The sequence below is a fragment of the Culex quinquefasciatus genome, chromosome 2, assembly GCF_015732765.1.
Source record: "Culex quinquefasciatus strain JHB chromosome 2, VPISU_Cqui_1.0_pri_paternal, whole genome shotgun sequence".
Classification (NCBI taxonomy): domain Eukaryota; kingdom Metazoa; phylum Arthropoda; class Insecta; order Diptera; family Culicidae; genus Culex; species Culex quinquefasciatus.
The window spans coordinates 198606566-198629057 of record NC_051862.1 but is presented as its reverse complement, the minus strand read 5'-3'; the positions used below and the strand labels follow the sequence as shown (position 1 = coordinate 198629057).

The following is a 22492-nucleotide window of genomic DNA, read 5'->3' as shown; positions in this document are numbered from 1 at the left end:
ACCAAAATAGCAAAAATAACAAAAATAGCAAAAAAAAAGTATAAATAGCAAAAATGCTAAAATTGAAAATTAGCAAAAATTTTAAAATTAGCAAAATTTGAAAAACATCAAAAATAACAAAAGAAAGTAAACATAGTAAAACATTGCAAATAGCTCTTCTATAACGCAATTCTTCCAGGGATCGCATCTCCCGTCTGGAAAAACGCGTCCCGTACTCCCGCTACCCAATCGAGCGAGCCTTCCTGTACCACGAGATGTGCCGACACCACCTGGACGCCGGCAAGCTCGACGAAACGCGCATCATGGCACGGAAGGTCATCGACGAGGCCACCCAAAGCGGCAGTCCGCTGTGGAAGTTCCTCGGGGTGTTGGCCATCGTGAAGGCGGACGCCCAGCAGATGAACCTGGACCGGTTGGTGGACTCGCTGGAGGAGGCGGAGGAAGCGGTGCTGCCGCTGGAGGACGAACGCCTGCAGCATGTCGTGCAGGTGGCGAAATTGGTCAACAACTGTCTGATCAAGGACAAGAACGCCAACCGGCGTTCGTTCGAAATCAACCGTATTCAGCTGAGCTAGAAATTACAAAATGGATGACTTAACACTTTGGTAAGCAAATCCGTAACTAGCGTGCGCCAGTTGATTCCAAAATATGCATTGAAAACGTCGCTCGGCGCTAATAAAACTCATAATTCCGGATTAGCAGCGATCATAATTTACAGATTAATTTCTTTCTATTACCGAAACCTGATGCAAACGAGGACGTTTGCATAACCAACCCAAGTTCAAGTCAGGACCAGTTGCAACAGCAGCACGTGCCGGCTAGGGGTTCGTACTGGTCCGGGATTCCGCGGGGAAGGATTCCGGGGTTGTTTTTTTCTTCGCTTTTGTTTTGTTCGCCCCTACCGCGAAGGTTGAATCGATGCATGCGATCCTTGCTTTATAGTTTGTTTTTTTTTAATTCCAGGATCGGTGGTATCGCTACCGAAAAAACTCCCGCTTGACTGGGCTACAAAACACACCGTTTTAATAATTTGATTTGTAGAGCTACCGAGAAACGGCTAATTCCGAAAATAACGATTCCCGACGGATCTGATTAGAAAATGTTTTAAGGCTAATTTAAAACTTTACACAATGTGTCAAACTTTAAAGCAGAAGGGGGTGCACCTCTCAAATTTCGCAATCCGCAAAATCAATATTGATATAAGGCAGCATTTTCCTTTTTTTCGCCAGGGAACGGATTTTTGCCAGCCCTCGAGTGCACACCCGGAATTGGCACTCTTGGCCGCAATGCGGGGTTGGTGGCGAAAAAGTTGAGGGAGCGTGACCTCGTTGACTTGCGTATGGAGTGCAATATTCGTTTATTTTTTAGAATTTCGCAAAAGATAGAAGAACAAAAAAAGCGGAAGGGTTGTGCAAATCCCGCAAATCAAACAGGAGTCCGACTCAATGTTTAGTGGTTACATGATATTAGGTGCACCACCGGGTGCGGCTGCATCGGATCGGGGAAACGGGTTTTCCCGGGGCTTATTCCCAGAGATAACTATCGGCGTTTTGTACACGAGATCAAAGTGGTGGCGGCGGACGATTACCCCGTTCGCTTTTTTTGCTTCCCTCGTCGTAATCATAATGATTTTTTTTTCTTTTTATTTCGGGAAAAGGTTGACACAAAAGTGACATTGAGGAGTGCACGGCTAGGGTTTTATGCGTGCGTAATCTGATTTGCAGGATGACGAGTCCGGCCAAGCTAATCGGTATTGTGATAAAGTGTGTGTGTGTGTTTAAGGACATTTCGCTGCCGGGTTAACTGATTCCCGTTTTTTTGAATGGGATGGTTTGCAGCGATTAACAATGAATGGCATTAATTTCAGACTACAATGTAGAAGAGCAAATACATTGTAAGAGACTACAATGTTGGAAAACGGAAGCTTGTTTGGTTAAATTTTTAAATTCGTAAGCCATTTTTTTCAAACCATTAAAAAGACATAAATTGCTATTGATTGATATTGATTACGGAAAAAAAAATTTGGTGCAAAATGAATAATTATCAATATTTGATTTCCGACTTAAAAAGTTTTCTTTCATTCGGTATCAATAATAAATGATTTGCTGAAATTACTCTTTCTTTTTATTATCAGAAAAATCTTTAAATCGTCCCCAAGGTTAGGAGGCAAAACAATATTTTTACAAAAGACTTTACAAAATTGTTAATGGAAATAGAAGTCTAATCAATTGAAGCCCTTTTAAAATGCGTTACCCTGCGTTGATTACCATATTTAGTATGTTTTAGACCGTTTAAACATTTATTTTTTTTTTTTTGTATCACAAAACATGTTTTTTCCGAGATTTTTTTTCTCAATAATAAGAAATTTTGAAATCAAATGACTGCAAAAAGACTGGTTTAAAATGCATGATAAAACACTTTATTCATTCAAAAGTTAAATTTATGGCTTGCTATTTCAATAATTGATTGTTTTCCACCCCTCGATTTCGGTCAAAGGCTTTATTGCAAATTTCAAAGAGAATTTTATGTCAATTTTTAAAATTTCGATATTTCAGATGAAAGATGTGTTTTGCAATTATTTTAAAATTTTGCAACAGTTTAAATTGATTGTTAACATTGAAAATCGGACCAATAGTTTCCGGGATATCGTCAGTTGAAAATTACAGACTTAAGAAGTGACGCTTGAGAAATTGATTTTATTTGATTTGAATTCTTTGTGAGGCTACAGTCCAGACTCGATTATCCAAAGTTTCGATTATCGACTTCGAATAATCGAATGACTAAAAAAATGTTTTTCGGGTTTTTTTTTACTTTTAACATCAAATTCGAGTTCCACAACCCCGTTTTATTCAAATTTGAACTGTGGAATGCCTATTAAGACATAAACTTTGAAAAATATTTGCAATGGTCTAAATTCAGAAATTTTAAATTTCTTTAGAGTAGTTTTGGGGTCGTATTTCAGCTCAACAATCAAAAATAAGATTAAAAAAAAATATTTTCGTGATTCCATTATCTGAAGTTTTGACTATTTTGCCAAGGCCACAAACTAATTGTCAATTTTTTTTTAAATCTCGGAAAGAAAATTGTCGGACATTTTCTCATTTTCCAAAAATATTATTTTCAGAGGATGTTTTTTTCAAGAATTATTTTAAGTAAAAAACCTTAAAAATATCTAAAAAGTAGCCAAGTCCAAGTTAGTGAGAATTGCGCAATATAACTTCAACATATTTTTTTCGGAGGTGTTTTTCTTAAAATGCAAAATAAAGCCATCACGAAAAAATGTCTATTTTAGTACCCTAAAATATATTTAAAAAAATCTTAAATTAAAACTACATATGTTGGGGATTCAACTTTTAGTTAGAATGGAATTTTTTAATAATAACCTACAATTTTGCCGAAGACACCAAATCGATCAGAACACAGGCAAAATTGAAACCAAATTTTAAATTCCTGAATTCTTACAAGTTTTTCACGATAACAGGAATGTTTTTTTTTGCACCGTCAACTGGGGCAAATCTGGACTACAGTGTGAATAAAGCAGTTTTCAGATTTGATGTTCTTGTTTTTTTGTTCTGTGTCTGTAATATCTGAAACAAATAAAAATATCCAAATATTGTGCAAAACCATGGCTAAACAGCTGTCTTGATTTGCCCCAGATTTCGGTTTAGCATTCGATTGGTAGCTGAATAAACAAGTTAAAATTTGAACAGTTTGAAAAATTATATGGATAGTTTTGGAAAAGATTACAATTGAAACCATGCAGATCGCAATAGCATAATATGTATTCATAGAGTGACACAGAGTCCATAATTAAAGTGAAATTTATCTACAAAAAATGCTATTAATTTCTACATCTGATACGCGAAACCCCTTTGTGACATTTGTGACAGATGGATTCCTCAAAACAGTTGTTTACAAAACACATCAATCGGGTCGATAAACACGAAACAACATTACATCATAATTACACGTTTCTAAATTTCAACTTAATAATTACCCAACGCCAACCAGTGGCACGCGTGCGCCTCCGACAAATGACTCTAGCGCGACTGCTAATTATGTCCCGAAAACAGCTCAAAAAACGATTAAAAAAAACGTTCACCCCTAAAATTATTCAAATCGTACGGTTGTCACCCACCCCCCGTGGGTGTGGGTTCGTGACCCCTCCGGTGGAAGAGTACAGAGAAAAAAAGGTCCCAATTTTCGCCAACGTCCGCTTCAGGAGGGAGTGATGCCAATGAACTCTTTTTGTGTGTGTGTGTTGAAAACTCTATTATAAAGATTGGCTTAAAATGCAAACATTTATCATCGAAGCTGCAGCAGCTTTTCGTTGGCTTTTTTTACGAATGAATAAATGAATGCCACCAGCTAGAGAAAGGTTGATCGCATTACTCTCCACGGGGACCATGAGTCGGAACTCCAGGCTAAAGGTTCGAGCGGAGGAGATGAATCCCGGTGGCGTTTGGCATGTCATCACTCTCAGCGGGAGATTTCTCGTTGCCTTGGTTGAGGTCTAATCTTTTTGCAGTCAGGAGCTGGTTCAGTGCAACTCCGCCGGGAAATCGGTCCTCGTCTGACGAAGCTTTGATAATAAATTGAAAAACTGTTGATGATGACGTTGGACTGTTTTCTCCAGAGGACGCCACCGTCATTCATTGGCTTTGGTCAACGGTGAAGTTTTGCCCTATTTCTGAGTACTTTCGCAATGATGATGTTTTCTGACGAGTCATCGTCAGTTGGTTGGGTAAAATCATGCAGGTCGAGTGCATTCCCTTCTCGGGGAATCAGCTGCTGAGTTTGGTGACCCGCAAAGGTCGAGATTTGGAACTTGAGGGAGGTTATGGCTGAGTTGCAGTTTTTTGTTCGTGCTTCAATTGTTTGACTTGAGGGAGTACTCTTGTTAGTGACTATGCAAAAACTGGAAAGCATCTGCATTAGTTTGTTTAGATTGGAAACAATGTGAGGTGACCTTTTGAAAATTGCAGACTGTTTTAAACGTCGCAAGATAAATTGTAACTAGATTGCAAAGGAAGAGAAAAAACTACATAAAATTTGAAAAAAGCGGCCTTAACAAGTCTACATATAGCTTAGGAAATCTGGAAATCATTAAACTCATGAAGTATACTTAGACTAGGATCATAAACTTATGTTCCCTCAAGAACGTTAAATGTTTATCATTTTGGATGATAATTAGGTAAAAAAATACATCAACATGAAGTATTTCTTGATCCCTTAATTTAATATAAAACGAACATGAAAGCTACCAGTCCACCGAAATGCTCCGCGTTCACCTTATCTCTCATCTAACACGCAATTGAGATACTCAGTGGCACTCCAGAAGCACTTCATTTACATCCACAAAACCATATCAAATTTTATATCATAATTATGCAAATGAGCTGCAAAACAAACGTACGTTCGAAACACGACTTCGTGGTCCCTCGCAGCCGTCAGAATACAAAAAAAAAACAGTCCATAATTCATCCATGGTATAGAACAAAAGCAAGAACCGAATCGTTTTGCATACTACACAGTCGGAACTGCAGCCCAAAAGTGTACTCAGAACTTCAGAAATGCTCATTTCAGTTGCAGTTGATCTCGAGACTTGCTAAATTTGCGCACGTGCGTCCTAATTTTTTTGCGGAGACCCGCAAAACTTATCCCAAACCGCGTCCTCAATTGCTCAATTGCAAGCTGCTGGTTCTAAAGTGGCACACTTCAAAGTGTGCCTACAATTGCCGGAAAGTGCACTTTTGGACATTTCCCCCACAATCTTGATAAGTGCGGACTACACCCGGTCGAAAGGTGTACACTCTAGATGCAATAACTGCAGTTTTCTCCCTCGCTCTAATCCCCGTACCACCAGTTTTGAGGGACGACGGAAAAAGTGTCCTTACCCCCGCGGGGACGCAGAAACCGGCCCGACCTTTTCGATGTAGGAGAATTGACTGAAATGCATCGCGGACTTGCATGGCTGCCTTCCAGCCTGGATGGTGGTTGCACCCTCTTTTAACTTTTTTTTTGGTTGGGTATTATGCAAGCAGAGCAAGCGCGAACTTAGAATAGGGATCAGTTGCAGCTCAACAACTCGGAACAAGCGAATGTCAAAGGACAATCTCGCGGTCCTGGCTGGCTGCTGGTTGTTGACAGGAATGCGACTGGCGATGCGTGAGGGATGGTGTGGCAGTTTAACGAAAGACTAGTTGAAAAGTTTTGTTTAGAAAAAATCTCTTGATAGTGCAAGCAAAATCAAACTTAAAATATTTTGTTGGTTGACATCACTGCAAATTTTATTTAATTTTAATTTCACGATTGAATTCGTCTTATGCATTCTTTATTACGGGCTTACCGAAAATCTATTGTGTATAATTTATCCTTTTATTTTACCTGAAATAAACAGAAAAGAATAACTTATTATTATATTATATAAGCTGCTTAGAAACGAAGAAATTTTTCACGATTTTTTAATGCACACGACTTTTGTCATTTTGATGAGTCAAGTATTTTCATATTATTTTGTATAGGCGGTATGAATCTTTTGAAACTAGAGAAAACTTAAGGCTTGAACGATTGTAAACTTAAACAAGTTGGTTAAAGTTAACAGAGATTTTTAGCCGAAATGTGTTTATGAAAAATCTTGTTTTTAAATTAAATAAAAACAAAAACAACTTATGATAACATGTAACTTGTAACCAGGATAAAAATGTTGGTGAAGTTGTTAAGTCAAGTCCGAAGCATCCATTATTCATAGTTTCGATTATCCGATGTTTCGATTATTCGAAAGTTGTATTGTTCGAGATTGGGTCATACAAAATTCAGCATTTTTGTATGACTCATTGTAATTTGTTGCTTCAAATCTTTGGAATGATTTTATTTTGTATTTAGAAATCACAAAAGGCAGATTGTGGACTCATGCCAATCATATTGATGGAATATTACATTCAGGAGTTTTCTGCAAAACCTAATAAGGCGTCATCCATAAAGTATGTCACGCAAAAATCGGCCAAAATTAACCCCCCCTCCCCCCTATGTCACACTTTGTCACACAAGGTTGAACCCCCTCAAAAAATACGTCACATTTTGACAGACCCCCCCCCCCCCTGTTTTTGATGGGTTTTTTTTTATAGTTTTGATATCTTTAAACTCTCATAATTTTGGTATTTTTGGCAATTTTTATATGAAAAAATAAGTTAAATTATTCTAATAATTCATTTTTTAGAATAATCATTGCGATATACAAAAAGCAGTTTTGTTTCTTATAAAAATAAGAAGACCTGGTATATTCAAGTATTAAAAAATCATGAAAACTGTTTTTCACAGCTTTGTATCTAATAAGTTCACCATTTATAGCAGTTTTCTTATGAAGACCTTACTTTCAAAGCATTTATTTTTATCAAGCAAGAATTTGCAAAATATTGGAGTTCCAGCTGAAAAAAAAATTTGACTATATAATAAATTATAATGTGATACCGTCATCAGGGGTGAAATTGGGTCTGGGGGGTGAGTTTGGGTCATACAAAAATGCAAAAAATTGTAAGACCCAAAATCACCCCTGATGACGGTACTTCTAATTAATAGTAAGCAAACAATTATAGAAAAGAGGATTTAATTTAATTGTGTACATTTATGTAATGCAATATTATGCAATCATAAAAAAAAACCTAGCGTGACGTCACAATCTCGCAAACCCCCCTCCCCCCTTCGTCACATCTTGTCACACCTTCGGTAACCCCCTCCCCCCCTAGGAGCGTACGTACTTTATGGATGACGCCTAAAGTCCTTACAAAAAGTTTAAACTTTCCCATGACTACCTTATCTAATAAATAAGCCTTTGTTCCAAGTCCAATTTGGTACCCGAACAATACCATAATTTAACAAGTGACGTTATTTATGTCTTACTTCCAGTCGGAAACAAATAAAAAAAAAGAAAGCAAAGAATAAGGTTCCGAAAATCTTTCACTGACTTTAATTTCACCAAAATTATGGGAAGGTTTGAGAGCAATAAAAGTCAAAAATTCGGAAAAAGTGGGATAACAAAAATCGACAGGGGAGTAATAATTCCTGACGATGCTCTTTTTACCTTGTTTTCTCCGATTTCGGGAGGATATGAAATATTAGCGGCTGAGAAATTATGAATGTGAACTGTCTTTCCTCGGATTTCTTTTTTCAAAAAGAGGGTTAACGTGAACGGCTTTCTTTTTTGGGAGGGAAAATCATGTTGAACTGTTGTGAACTTTTCGGGTGCATTGATACTGTTATTATTTTTTTGCGCATTACTTGAATGAAAAAGAGGTTGGGCTCGGATTTTTGCGAGGGAAATTGAAGTGATACCTTTTTCTTGGAAACGAGGATCCTTTTGATATTTATCTGATGGTTGATCAAATAAAGATATCGTCGTTCGCTTGCGCAAAAAATAGAATGACAATTGATTTCTTTTTTGAAAAAAGAGATCGAAAGAAGGGTTTTTGAAAATCATCTGCTCAAACAGAATCAGTTGCAAGTCACCACAAATCTCAGCTTTCGCTCAAACAAAGCAAAGACCGTTTTCAATTAAAAACCCGGAAAAAAAATCTTTCAAAAGAGTTTGACAAGCAAGGATCAAACTTTGGCATTGCATCTTACCTGCTCTGCAGGAACCACAATCCAAGGTTAACCAAAATATTTGTTTCCGGTTTTTTTGCGGTGCTTGCCAAAAACCACTTCCTCGTGTTGTGAGAAAAACTCGTGTCCTTTTTTCGTCTTCGTTCATCATTTTGCTACTTGGGTAACGAAAAATTGCTGTGACTGCCAGGCGACTACCAGGTGATGGATGGATGCATGGCAGGATTAATGAGAAAATCCTGCCAAATTAAATTCCCATTAAACCCGGAAAAGAGAGAGAGAAAGAACAAGGACGTTGTCCATGTCGCGGTGATTTGCGTTGACATTTTTTTCGGCAAAACTGGAGCGTCGGAAAACTGGATTTTTTGGCAATTTCTCGTTTTTTTTGTTGGTTTCGTTGAAAAACACACCGGAGAATTACCCACGGTTTTGGGGTAACAATTATCGGCTGTATTGTCTGGGATTTTGATTTTTCGCTGTCGCGGATTGAATTTCCTCTCGGGAGGTATCCTCGTCACAGCGACTGTGTGTCCTTTTATTCCTGAAGTGAGATTTATGCCCTTTTGATGGCTCGTTACATCGATTGTACGCAAAGAGCTACAATGCGCCGCGAACCGGGCAATAAATAATTTTAAGTGCTTTATAATCGCACTTTAATTTCGTTTTTAATTTTCGAGATCCTTTTTATTGCTTTCGCGGTAGAGGTCCTGTGGGGAAAGTCCTCGAGAACTCGGGTGCGTCTCAAGAACAGTTTGTCATGTGTTGCAGAAGAATAAGAGAGAAAAAAAGTCCTGAACAAGGGAAAAGCGCATTTAAGGTGCAATAAATTTTATTTGAATAATAAATTTTCTTCGAAAATGCGGAGTGTGCGGTTAGGTTTTAATGGCTTTCTTTTTTTCTTTGGATGGTTCAGCAGATTTTTCTCTCTCCCGAAGGTGTTCGCAAGATAACGAGCTTTATAGTGAGAACTCCTGCGGTTGCAACTTTGCATAAAGACTGTGGGAAGGCGTTTTTATTGGCTTTCTTCTGCAAGTACAAGTGATTCTGGCGCCGTTTGTAGAAATTGCAGGTGTTATTTTTAATAATGTGGTGTGGAAAGTTTGCACTTTTTATCATTGCTGACTAATTGTCTTCAGAGGGATAACCCAGGGATCAAATAAATACTCTTCACAGTGGCATACATTCTTACTTTGCTCGAAATGTAAAAAAAATCAAAATAAATCGTTTTAATACAACGGTTCATGAGCCTATGAGTCTTGCACAATTATTCGTTATTGAACAAAAGGACAAGGTTATGCAAGCTGCCACAATTTCTTTCCAATTTCTTCTCAGAAAGATGTACTTTAATTACTTCCCAAAATTCCGGGAGCAAACAAAAATAAGCTTAACGGATTATTGACGCCACGCAGCACCCTGATCCCTCATTGTAGTCTGCCCTGCGCCATCAAAATTTCCAAAATTCGGCAGCTTTCTCCAAATGCATGCCGCAATCAGAACCTTTGATTTCCTCCAATCAAAAATCCCAAAATCGACCCAACTATTCCGAAAAAGAACCGTTTTCTTTTCTCAAGAAGATTAGGTCTCTGGCCAAGAATGCAACAATGCCCTCGCGGATCCCGAAATTTGCCACCGATTTCGACTTCTTCACGTTGCCCCGTCTGTTATTCTTACTTATTATTACGATTTTCTTATTTCGAAAAAAAAGAGGAAAGAAAAATCAAACCCCGCAGACCAGAGCAAATCCACCGGACCGTTACGAATCGGGAGGGAAGAACCCCCGAACAGAAGGACATCCTCGCACACGTATAAAAGAAAATTGGTTTTACCTCAAATCACAGGACAGGACATCACCACCGGGCTTCGAAGAGATGCCTTTCACCCTCCGCTGGGATCCATCATCGTCGGAACGATCGGTTCAAGATTTTAATCTGCTCTTCAATGAAGCGCGAGGTCCTTCTTTGTGCGATAAATCTGTCGGTTTTTATAGGGCTTTTAGGCTCTCTGGAATCGATTTCGGATATTTACGAACTTTCATCCAGCAGTCTTCTAATGGTCATTGAATTACCGAGTTTTGAAGACTTTATCCGATTGCGAGGTTCTGGAATCTTTCACAATTGATTATTTATGTTTACGATTATGACGCTGCCATTGTTGACCCCCGAGAAAGACATCATAAATTGTTGCCCACTGAAGAGTCCCGATCTCGTGGGAGATCGTCTCCTTCAAACGGAACACAGCTTGTTAAATTCTGATGCGCAGTCACTCGTGTCGCAACACGTACTTTTTATGGCCACGTGGCAAACAAATAGCAACAAACCAACAGCTTTACAGCCTATAATTAAAAAATGAGTCCGCGGACCAAGAATTGTTAATTACTTTATTACACTTTCTTCCTTATCGGCCTGCGGTCATCGCGCACATCTGACGCCGCCGTTCATAATTCTTTCATTGGACAAAAGTTGGAATAATATCTCCTTCGATGCGTGGCCGGACGACAACGGCGTGGAGTTGCTCGAGTGGATACGGCATTTAATTAGAAGGATTACCGGAGGACTCTGCGTAAGACAATATCCGGAAGAGGGTGAGGAAGAAAGTTGAACTCGGTGTGCTATAGGATTGAAGGTTTTATGGGTCCGCAGATAGAGATAAGATCCCAGAACGATCGGCAAACAGAACAGTGATCGAGCCCCTTCAAGGTGGGTTCATTACGTCGTAATCTACCTCGAAGGGGGTCGAACGGGGAAGAAAACGTTTAAAGTTGATGACGGATGGACACAAAGGTGGACTAATTCTTACTTTAAGTTCATTTTAGTTGGAAATCAACACTCTTGTGTGTGGTCCCCAATCCAATACCCGCTAACCGGTAGCGAAATTATGGGAAAGTATAGTTTGTATCAGATTTTTGTATATGCCGAATGCTGATACAGCTTATCTCAGTCCCGGGTATTAGGTGGTGATAGCCCTCGCGCTGCTTCCAACGACCCGTTTCAGAATGACAGAGCTCCTTGCGGTCCAATTCCGAGGTCGCTGGGCATTGTTCGGCCCCGCCTAAACATAGAAGCAAGCATCTGAAGGAAACTCGATCTATATTTAGACTTCCAATCCCGTCAGGCAAATCAGGGATCAGCGCGTATTTAATATGAGAAGATAACATGTTTCAACACTACGGCATTTCATTGATAAAGTGTAAACCTTCTGATGGCCGATTGCTTAGCGTCCCAGACCACCAATCCTAAGGCGTGAGTTCGAATTCCGCCTGATACATTTTCGTTATTGTTCATATTCAAAGTTCAAATTCATGATTCCAAATTTCAAAGAAACCGACCGGGAAGTTGGAAATCAACACTCTTGATTCAAAAATCTAAATATTTTTTTTATTTAACTTATTTGATTATTTCCCTTCAAGATTTATCAATATTTTTTAAAAATGTCCAAACTATGGTAAAAAAAAGTTTTGTAAAATAACTAATTTAGCAGTTTTACAATGAATTGTTATTAAAAATTCTATTTTTTTGAATTATATTGCATTTCCGATTTTATCAAATTTCAAGTCTTGACCTTACACAAAACTAAGGTTTAATTTCCTTTTTTGTGTTCCGTACTCCTAAGCTACTGATAAATAATCACTGAAACCTCTTGAAATACACATGCTTGTCTTATCTTAGCACAACCACATTCACAAGTCAGGATGGCCGAGCGGTCTAAGGCGCTACGTTCAGGTCGTAGTCTACTCTGTAGGCGTGGGTTCGAATCCCACTTCTGACACAATCCATTTTTTGTTTTTTTTTCTGTTGTGCTGTTGATTGTTATGATTCTGTTTATACTTACTTTTAACTCCCTCTTGTGGTATTTTTATCAAATCATTTTTCGAGACTATGAAGTCGTTTCAATTCTGTCTTGATGACGTCGTTTCTAATGTGATTTATTATTAGCAGGATGCTGGTAGATTTTAGATATTAAGGCGTTCAAAGATTGACTGAAACAGATTAAACGTAATAAGAATATCGCAGTGCCAAATTAAATCCAAACAACAATAACCCAACTGTTTGTGCAACTTCCCCACCAAAGGAATTCGCCAAACTTCCTGGAAACGTCTCAATCAAATCCACAAGCCGAAAAGAAGCTTCTTCTCCCAACGCGAGAAAGGATTAGCACCCAGCAATCTCGTCTCGGCATTCCTCCGGAAGCGTTTATTTGCCGATGATGAAAAACAAACATTTCCCAGATTGCAACAACTCTCTCAGGCAACAAAAAAAAAAAAAAAAAACGCCAGACCAGAGGGAAGTTCGCATCCAGTAGCGCAAAATTGCGAAACTCAGAGTTTACCAAAACAATTTCTACCCCTTTCCTTCCCGTCAGCTTGGCAGCTGGTTCGCTGGAGTAAAATCAATTGCACGAGCAATTGGGTGCATTCTTCGCTCATAATTCCGGGCTTGAGGCGTAAATCTTCACGAAGATTAAGTGCGATTTTGGCGCTCACACAGCACACAATGTTGCGCTTCTCGGAAGCATCATCGTTTGTTGTTCTTGGGCTGGTTCATAAAGCATAAATTTATGGTAATTTTTACATCATTATCAGCGGATTATGACGAAGAGGCCGCCGACTGTTTTGCCGAAAAAAAACTTCCGGACTAATTGAGGCATTGTTTTGACTGCCTTTGGAAACGGCTTAAGGAGAAGCAGAAAGAGGGGAGCGAATTCTTGGAAGACCTGTCTGCGCGGTTCGCCACGGTAGCTTCCGAACCGTGTTCTAGACCAGTGAACGAGGTTAATTTCTCATCTCCTCTCCGTCAGAATCCAGTTTACGGCCGTTGAACTGTCCGGCTGTCCATCTGGTACCAACTGTTTGGCAGCAATTACCGTTGATTACATCCGTTGGAACGTGCTCACACCCTTTCAATCAAATATTCATCGCGGGGAAAATTCGATCGAAAAACAAAATCGACAGAATTACAGCCCGATTCGGGAGGGAAACTCAATTACGCGAGGTTCAAAACTCATCGATGCGAAATCGCGCCGCAGTCGTCCGCAGGTAATTGCATCCAACATCAGATAGCTCTACCACGTGCAATATGTGCAATCTATGTGTCATCTGGACGCTTGCAGTGCATCAGTACGAGCAAAAAAAAAAACGTAACTGTAACAACAATTGTTTGCCCCGAAGGGAGAAAACCGTCCGAGTTGAGTGGTCCGAAAAACCCATTTTCCATATTGTACACTGCAAAAGAGGTGAGAGGTTCCAGAAATTGCTAGTCGAATCATTGTGCTGGGCAGAGCTGGATATTTATACGGATTGTAGAATCACACGAATTGTTTTAAATTTTACAAACAAATTTTAAAATTTCTCATTATTGATTTTTTTACGCTATTTCCGCTAAAAAATGATCAGTTAAAAATTAAAAAAAGTTTTTGAAAGTTTCAAATAAATTGAAAAGAAAATTAGCTACAAAAAGTTTAGTGAACAATTTGGAATTTTTCTTCAAAATGTTATTTTTACCAAAAAAATTATCGTTGGGCTCAAATAAAATTGAAAGTCAATACAAAATTTTCTTTTGCTGTTGAGCAATTCTCTGAGATTTTGCGCGATATTTTTTTGCAATTTTTATTCTGGTGGAAACTTTTTGGGTGCATTTCGTGTGTCCAAAGAACCTATTTTGCGTCATCAGTTTGTCCGTATCATTTGGCAACTGTCCATGCAAAAATGGTACCGTAAATCGGGGCTACTTTGATAGCCGGGGTGACTTTGATAGGTTTGAGATTTTTCCGCAAAATGAAGAGTACAAATTAAATACGTTTGGAAGGGTATGGAATCATACTGACCGTGTTAGAGAAGTGAAAAGGTTTTCATAAAATTTTGAAAATTTTAAAAAGATATTTATTTTTTACTGAGAAAATGTTGATGAACAGCTGATTTTTTTTTTTTTTTTTTTTACCTTTTTAATTGTCTTCAAAAGTGAAAAGTTTCGCAAAATCCGGAAATCTCGTTCCTATTTCCGTTTCAAGACATTGATGGAAGTGACAATTTTGTGAAATTTTTGAAATACGTCTTCCACGACTCGGAAAAGTTGCTCCACCGGAAGGAGATGTCAGCAGCAATAAGATAGGAGCTTGTTAACCTCACGAAGTGGCCATAAGCTTAAGCGTTCCTGTGGTTCCACGTCTTTCAAGAATTGTCGAAGCAGATGTGGGTGGCGTTCATCATCCAGCCACTTTAAAGTTTTGGGTCGCTTGCAGTCATTCGTGCAGTACCAAGACTGCTGCCGGAGGTTCTGCTGATCAAGGCAGGAATTCAAGATTTGTGAAGTTTCAAGTGTCATGTTGCGAGGCGATCGAAATTGAGCTGTATCCAAGATTCTTCGTATTTGGTGAGAGCTTTCCATTTTTATTTCCAATTGACACAAACATTCACTCTAACATCCATACACTTCAGTAAAGACAAACCACGCCAATATTACTATATACGCGGTAGGGTGTTCCTTTGGTCGTTCGCTGTGAGTTGTGGATTGCCTGCTTCTCTAATGAAGGTTCGACTAGGGGGGCATGCTTATTAATTTCTCGTCGCTCCATACCCTCAGTGACGTGATGGGAGCAAGGGCGTCTATACAAAGTGTCCCTACACCCGCTACAAATTTCCGGTGCTTGGGGAGGGGAAAGGGGTTTCTTTTTATTCTTTGCGCCGGTATTTGTGGCACTAAAATTCGTGCAAAAAAAACTTATGCACGTGGGTGTACAGATTACGGAGTAAAAGATGATCGAATTGTTCACCTAGCGCTCACATGTGTTCCAGGACCAAGTTGCCTGCGGGTATGGGGATCATACATACATACACATACAGAAAATGTTGATGAACAGCTTTATTTAAATATTCTTAAAGTGTCATGATTTTCTCAATGAAAATAATTTCGAATCGTTAAGTGGAATGCACTTTTGGATTAGTTGGACGATTTTCCACTAGGAGAAGATTAAATTGGTTTGTTAATTCTAAATACTATAAGTTTTTTTAAAACTAAAAAAAACTTCAAATGTCTAGGCATTTTCAGTAGAACTTATTTAATATAAAATGAGCAATTTTTGATTCGTGCTCGAAGCTCAGTTTGAAATGCAATATGAATCGATATTTTAATGAACAAAACTAGTTTTAACAAATTTCAGGCAAAATTCTGACTTTTAAACAATTTTATCTAAAATGTGTATATATTTTGTTTAAAAAACAAATAAATTTAATCAACTTAACATAAACATTGATATTTTTTCTTAAAAAAACTATATCAGCAACCTTAGTGGTGGCACATTGGACCTAAAAATAAAATTTTAACGCCTTAAAACTGATTTTAAAAAGAAAGACTATGACTATCTAAATAAGAATTTTTAGCGCAACTTTTTGTATCTCAGTATTGAAAAAACTTTTTTTCAAAAATAGTGCATTGGCCTTGTGTGGCCTACCCCAGTACATGTTTTGAAAATAATAATCTTGAGATAACCCTTACCATTATTCCAAATCAAATGACAATTCAGAAAATTCCAGAAAGTGCAAATTTTATAAGGCCAAGTTTTACTTTTTGGAAAACAAACTGATTTTGAAAATAAAAAAATCGAGGAAAATAATTTTGATATAATGTACAATATAATTTCCAATCAGAATGAACTTCAATGGAATTTGGATGAAGTACACCGTTTTCCAGTTATAGATTTTTTCAACTATTTTATTTCATAAATTGAAATATGAGTTGGGTAATTCTCCGCCAACTCACACAGCAGTTGCCCCGACCCCTCTTCGATTTGCATGAAACTTTGTCCTAAGGGGTAACTTTTGTCCCTGATTACGAATCCGAGGTCCGTTTTTTGATATCTCCTGATGGAGGGGCGGTACGACCCCTTCCATTTTTGAACATGCGAAAAAAGAGGTGTTTTTCAAAACTTTTTTTCGTAAAATCGCGATAACTCGTGATGTTTATAAGCAAACCTCTTATGTCTATATATCAATTTTTTTTTATTTATCTGCTCTACAACTTTGTAGAACATTGTTACACTCTAAAAAAAAACCATGCAAAGTTATAAAAAACACGGAATTTTAAAATGAAAAATTTTGTTCTAGATGAAAAAATGACCCTTCTGACCCAGAAGGGGATTCGAAAAGTACATTAAATTTCCCATAAAATGACATGTTCCAAAATTTTTACAGTCGAGTAACGGAAAATGCGAGAATTTTTAAAACTTTTTTAGTGTTTTTTTCGATGAAAAATACGTTTTTTCGGAATTTTGAGTACGCCATCAAATCGGGCGTCTAATTTTACATAAAAGTCCCTTTGACACCAAATTTCTATCTCATCACCGTTTCAGGCTGCAAATTATTGAAAAACACCTCTTTTTTCGCATGTTCAAAAATGGAAGGGATCGTACCGCCCCTCCGTCACGAGATATCAAAAAACGGACCTCGGATTCGTGATCAGGGACAAAAGTGACCCCTTAGGACAAAGTTTCACGCAAATCGAAGAGGGGTCGGGGCAACTTTTCCCGATTTCGTGTGAGTTGGTAGAGAATTACCCAGCTTCAAAAGACGCAAAATTTTGTAAAGATTTTTACTAGTTCACAGTCATTACTAAAATAAACTCATATTTCCACAAAATACCGTATTTAAAAAGATACTTTCATTTTCAAAAATTAAAAGGGAAATGTGATGAAAAATAAAAAAATGAGAAATGTTTTATATATTTTCATTAGAAAAGAATTTTTCAAGTATATAATTCTCAAATTTTGACAAAATACCGTATTTCTTGTAAAAAATGTTTAAAATTTTCAAAATTTTAAATATGCGTATTGAACGACGCCATTTTTTTGTAAACAATTCATAGTTTTTACTATAAAATACTGAAATTTTCACAAAACATTGTTTTTTGCCTTCCTCACTGAGGTAAGGCTGTAATCCTGCTCTAAAAATGAACTTTGAATCAAAACGTCGTAGACCCACCTTCATGTATACATATCGACTCAGAATCGAAAACTGAACAAATGGCTGTGTGTATGTGTGTGTGTATGTATGTATGTGACCAACAAACTAGCTCATGTTTCTCGGCACTGGCTGAACCGATTTGACCCGAACCTGTTGCATTTGACTTGGTTTAGGGTCCCATAGATCGAGTTTTATACAGATTGAAGTTTTGATAAGTAGTTCAAAAGTTATGTATAAAAATGTGTTTTCACATATATCCGGATCTCACTTAAATGTATGTAAACTATGTCCGGGTCCATCATCCGACCCATCGTTGGTAAGGTTATCAAAAGACCTTTCCAACGAGCCTAAAACATTGAAGATCTGGCAACCCTGTCTCGAGATATGGCCACTTAAGTGACATTGATATACTTTTTGGAAGCCGGATCTCACTTAACTGTATGTAAACTATGTCCGGGTCCACCATCCGACCCATCATTGGTTATGTTATCAAAAGACCTTTCCAACGAGTCCAAAACATTGAAGATCTGGCAACCCTGTCTCGAGATATGGCCACTTAAGTGACATTGATATACTTTTTGGAAGCCGGATCTCACTTAAATGTATGTAAACTATGTCCGGATCCACCATCCAACCCATCGTTGGTTAGTTTATCAAAAAACCTTTCCAACGAATTAAAACATTGAAGATCTGGCAACCCTGTCTCGAGATATGGCCACTTAAGTGACATTTATGTACTTTTTTGAAGCTGGATCTCATTTAAATGTATGTAAACTATGTCCGGATCCACCATCCCACCCTTCGTTGGTTAGGTTATCAGAAAACCTTTCCAACGAGTTCAAACATTGAAGATCTGGCAACCCTGTCTCGAGATATGTACACTTAAGTTATATTGATGTACTTTTTTACTCCGGATCTAAAAAAGAGATGAAATTTTTGTATCTGAAAGAGATGAAATTTCATATCAGCCATTGTTGGTAATAAGTGAGGAAGGCTCCAAACACATAGGTGGATTAAGTTAGTTTTTTTTATGAAAATACTAAAATTCTCACAAAAATAATGTTGTTTTCGAAAATCAGGCCATCGCTGATCTTATTTCAAGTTTTTGTACATGCCTAATTAAATTTTAACAAAATGTTGCTGTTGAAAATACTAAAATTTTCGATTAGAGTTTTTACCATAAAATACTAAAATGGTCACAAAATACCGTACTTTTTGAAAACACTTAAAAAAATACGTTTCATAATTTTAAAGATATCAAACGACACAAAATGCTGTATATTTGTTCACTTGACTAGATGTTTAGTATAAAATACTAAATCTTTCTCAACGTACATATTTTTCAAAAGTAATTACACATTCATAATTGGTGCAATGAAATAAATTTTCGATATTAAGTAAAAAGTGTAAAATGAGCTTTAACATGAACAATTGTAAAATACAATGAAATTTTTTTTAAAAAAGCAACATTCACAGAGTTTGTAACACAAAGCTCTTGTGAAATAAAAAAAACTATTAAAACAAATTCGTCGTTTAATACAAATCCATATTTTAAATTATGAAAATTGCAGTATTTTCAAAACTAATGCTACTTAATGTATGTTTTTGAGAACTTTAACATTAAATCTTAAAAAATTTTGAAAATAAGAAAAAAATCAGAAGTTACATCAAATGAGTTATCATAATGGACGATAGATATCGTAATTCGACTATAGCGTAATCGCTATACGATATAATAACCGGCGATAACCTCATTGGTTAACAACGTTGCAAAAGAATATTGCCTAATGCTTAATAAATTATTGCAGTTATCCTTAAATCAAAATATTGCGTAACATGTATCAACTTGTTCATTAATATTTTTGTTTTCAATTTGAGTTCTTAAAATTTGTATTAAGTATTTCAGCGAATTTTTCAAGACCTTTATTGCTTTGGTATCTGTTTTAAATTGATAAGTACCCTTCCATCCAAGAAGATTTTAGAATATTTTTTTTTGCTGCTGTGAAATGAAAAAAATAGTGCATTCAAAATGTTCCCAATTTGGTAAAAAATGGTTACAAAATCTATAATATTTCAGCCATTGTACGTTACGAAAATTTAAATAAATTGAAATCACTTTCTGAGTTGGTAACAGTCATTCACACCACACTCCTGTCCGCATCAATTTTTGATGAAATTTTCAACCAAACGACCTCCATGCAGGTCACATCACATACGCTGCACGGACATCGGCCCGGGTTCACCAGCCCAAAGTAACCCAGTTTGGGCACACGAACAAATCGATATCCTGCCGAGAGACGAGTCGAAAGCCGCTATCTAGGTTGTGGTATCTTGAACACCGTTTAACTGTGTGGCATTTTATCTTGGGACAGAACACGTCACAAGGAGGACGAGCAAGAAAGGATACAACTTTTGTTTTAAGCGGTGCCTATCAACAAAGTTATGACAGAGTTGTGATGTTTTAATTTAATCCGAACATGGTTGGAACAGCTGTCGGGAGATCATAACGCGGAAAGTTGTTGATAAATTGTTGAGTTTCGAAGCGTGTCCGTGAACTGTGCAGTGAGAATCAATCATCTCTGCTAAGCGGTTCATGCTCAGCTGTCCTTCAAGCTCAGAACTTCTAGGATTAAAGTTACGATCACTGAGGTGTTCACTTTGATGGTTTTTGTGAATTCCAGGTGGGATTGTATCACCCAAAAACCACAACAAACTCGCTGTTGCTTTCATCGGAAACCGGTCCAGGCGGTTCAGAAATTCGCAATCTTCAAGTTTGTTTGGCCTGGGGATTCCCCCGAGTCAACTGCTTCCCTGTAGATTACGTCGCAATCGGCTCAGTCTGGCAGTGATCGCGATGAACGTTAGTCTGTTGGTTGGAGCGTTTGTATTGAGTGTGCTAGTTGGCGCCGAAGCCGGTAAGGGTGTAACATGAAGGTCAAAGGTCGGTGTTACGATTTGTTCCGCAATTTCAGCTGCCAACTGTGGTCAGAAGAAATCTCTGGTTCAGGAGTTCATCGTAAATGGGTACCGAACGATGGCCGGGTCTTGGCCCTGGCATGGGGCCATGTTCCACCGCATGGGACGAACCACGACGTATGCCTGCGGGGTTACGGTCCTGACGGAGCAGTTTGTGATAACGGCGGCCCATTGTACGTTCGATCAGGCTGAACGGCAGAGACTTCCGGCGAGTAGGGTGTTTGTGAGGCTTGGGATTACGAACCTGGATGTGTCGGATCGGCACGTCCAGCAGCACAGTGTAGACAAGATCATACGTCACGAAGAGTACGACGAGCTGGTGTTCGAGAATGACATCGCGCTGATTAAGTTGCTCAATGAGATAACCTACTCGAGCTACGTTCAGCCGATTTGTTTGTGGCAGGGTGATACTTCGTTGTCGGGCATTGTGAACCAAGTGGGGTACATTATGGGTTGGGGCTTGGATGAGGAGTACAAGCTGCCTAGCGATTTGAACCAAGCAACGGTACCGATCGTGAGTAAGAGGGATTGCCTGGAGAGTGATTTGGCTCATTACACCAGATTCTACCATGAGTCAAAAACGTTCTGCGCGGGGTATGGGAACGGAACTTCTGCGGGACCTGGCGACAGTGGTGGTGGCCTGTTTCTACACAGAGGAGATCACTGGTTCATGAGGGGAATCATAAGCAACGGCAAAGTAGATCCCAACACACTGCTTCTCAATAGTGAAAGCTTCGTGGTGTTCACCGATGTTGCTTACTACATGGATTGGATCAAGAAACACGTGACGATCGCGACGAGCGTTATGATCGATACGGACTTGGTCGTGGCACCACCGCCTAGCAGTACTTCGGAAGCAATGCAGTCAAACCTTCTAGGATTGCAGTCTTGCGGGAAAGATCAGTACCAGTTGGGGACTCCAGAAGAGCTGAAAAAATCACTGGATCAGTATCCGTGGCTCGCGGTGATCGAACACATCAATCTGAACACTCGAGCCTTAGAAGATGTCTGTCACGGAGTCTTGATCCACCCGAAGTTTATACTAACAGCAGCGCATTGCGTCCAGCGGAAGCGACAGTCTCAGCTGTAAGTATGTTTAGAGTGTATCCAAGTCTCCATACTAACATTCTTCCCTCATAGTCGCTCAGTTCGTCTCAACGACTACCGTCTGGATACGGTGACGGACATCTTTGTGACCAACGGACTAACCACCAAAACCACCTCGGATCGCATCGCCATCACGGGATCATCAACACATCCAAACTACAACAGCCCCAAGTTTGCCAACAACATTGCCCTGCTCATGCTCGGCAAGCCAACGACCATGACTCCGATCTGTCTCCCGCCGAAGGGATTCCCGCTGCCAACGGCCGGAAAGCTGTTCAGCATCATCGGCTGGAAGCGGAACAGCCGGCCCGAGAAGCCCCTCATCCGGAACGTGGTCCAGCTGGCGGACTTTGAAACCTGCCGGCGAAAGTACCTGCGGGCGAACATTACGCTGGACACTTCGGGTGGGCAGCTGTGCAGTACGTACAACCACGATGACGACGGGGAAAGCTGCTCGCACTATATGGGAGCGGCCCCGTTCCAGTATGTGGTGAACGGCCCTACGGAGGGGCGGTACTACCTGGCGGCGTTGTCCAGCTTTGGGCATACGAACTGCCGGATGGATGAGTACTCGGATGTGTTTACCTATGTGGGGCATTACGTGGATTGGATCCAGGAGAAGGTGACGAAGAATCAATAAAGTGTAAGTGGATCAAGTTCGATCGTACTATACTATCGTAGATTGAGAACATATCCGCATAGTTAGGATCTGTGTATCTACCGCTGTAACAGGCAAGAGGTCGTCGGATTTTGACCCGGAATCAAACTGGCACAGCTTCAGTGAGTTTAGTAGAGTGTGTTGTTGGAATTTTGGGATAGCTTTGGTTATCTAAGGACTCCCTAGGGTTAAGATCTATG

General features: G+C 38.9%; 2 protein-coding genes and 1 non-coding gene across 3 annotated transcripts in view; 2 read left to right on the top strand and 1 right to left on the bottom strand.

Annotated features, from left to right (window-relative positions):
• The window catches only part of LOC6048811 (centaurin-gamma-1A), a 217819-nt gene that overhangs the window by 68956 nt on the left and 126371 nt on the right, over positions 1-22492 (bottom strand). The gene's annotated exons all lie outside the window — the stretch shown is intronic.
• Trnal-cag lies at positions 12284-12366 on the top strand. Its single transcript has one exon. It is a non-coding gene; the product is annotated as a tRNA-Leu (tRNA).
• Positions 20374-22301, top strand: LOC6048829 (transmembrane protease serine 9). The gene is made up of 3 exons (XM_001865646.2): positions 20374-20466; positions 20524-21613; positions 21668-22301. The coding sequence occupies exons 1-3, from the start codon at positions 20406-20408 to the stop codon at positions 22272-22274; spliced, it is 1758 nt and encodes a 585-aa protein (XP_001865681.2). The 5' UTR covers positions 20374-20405; the 3' UTR covers positions 22275-22301.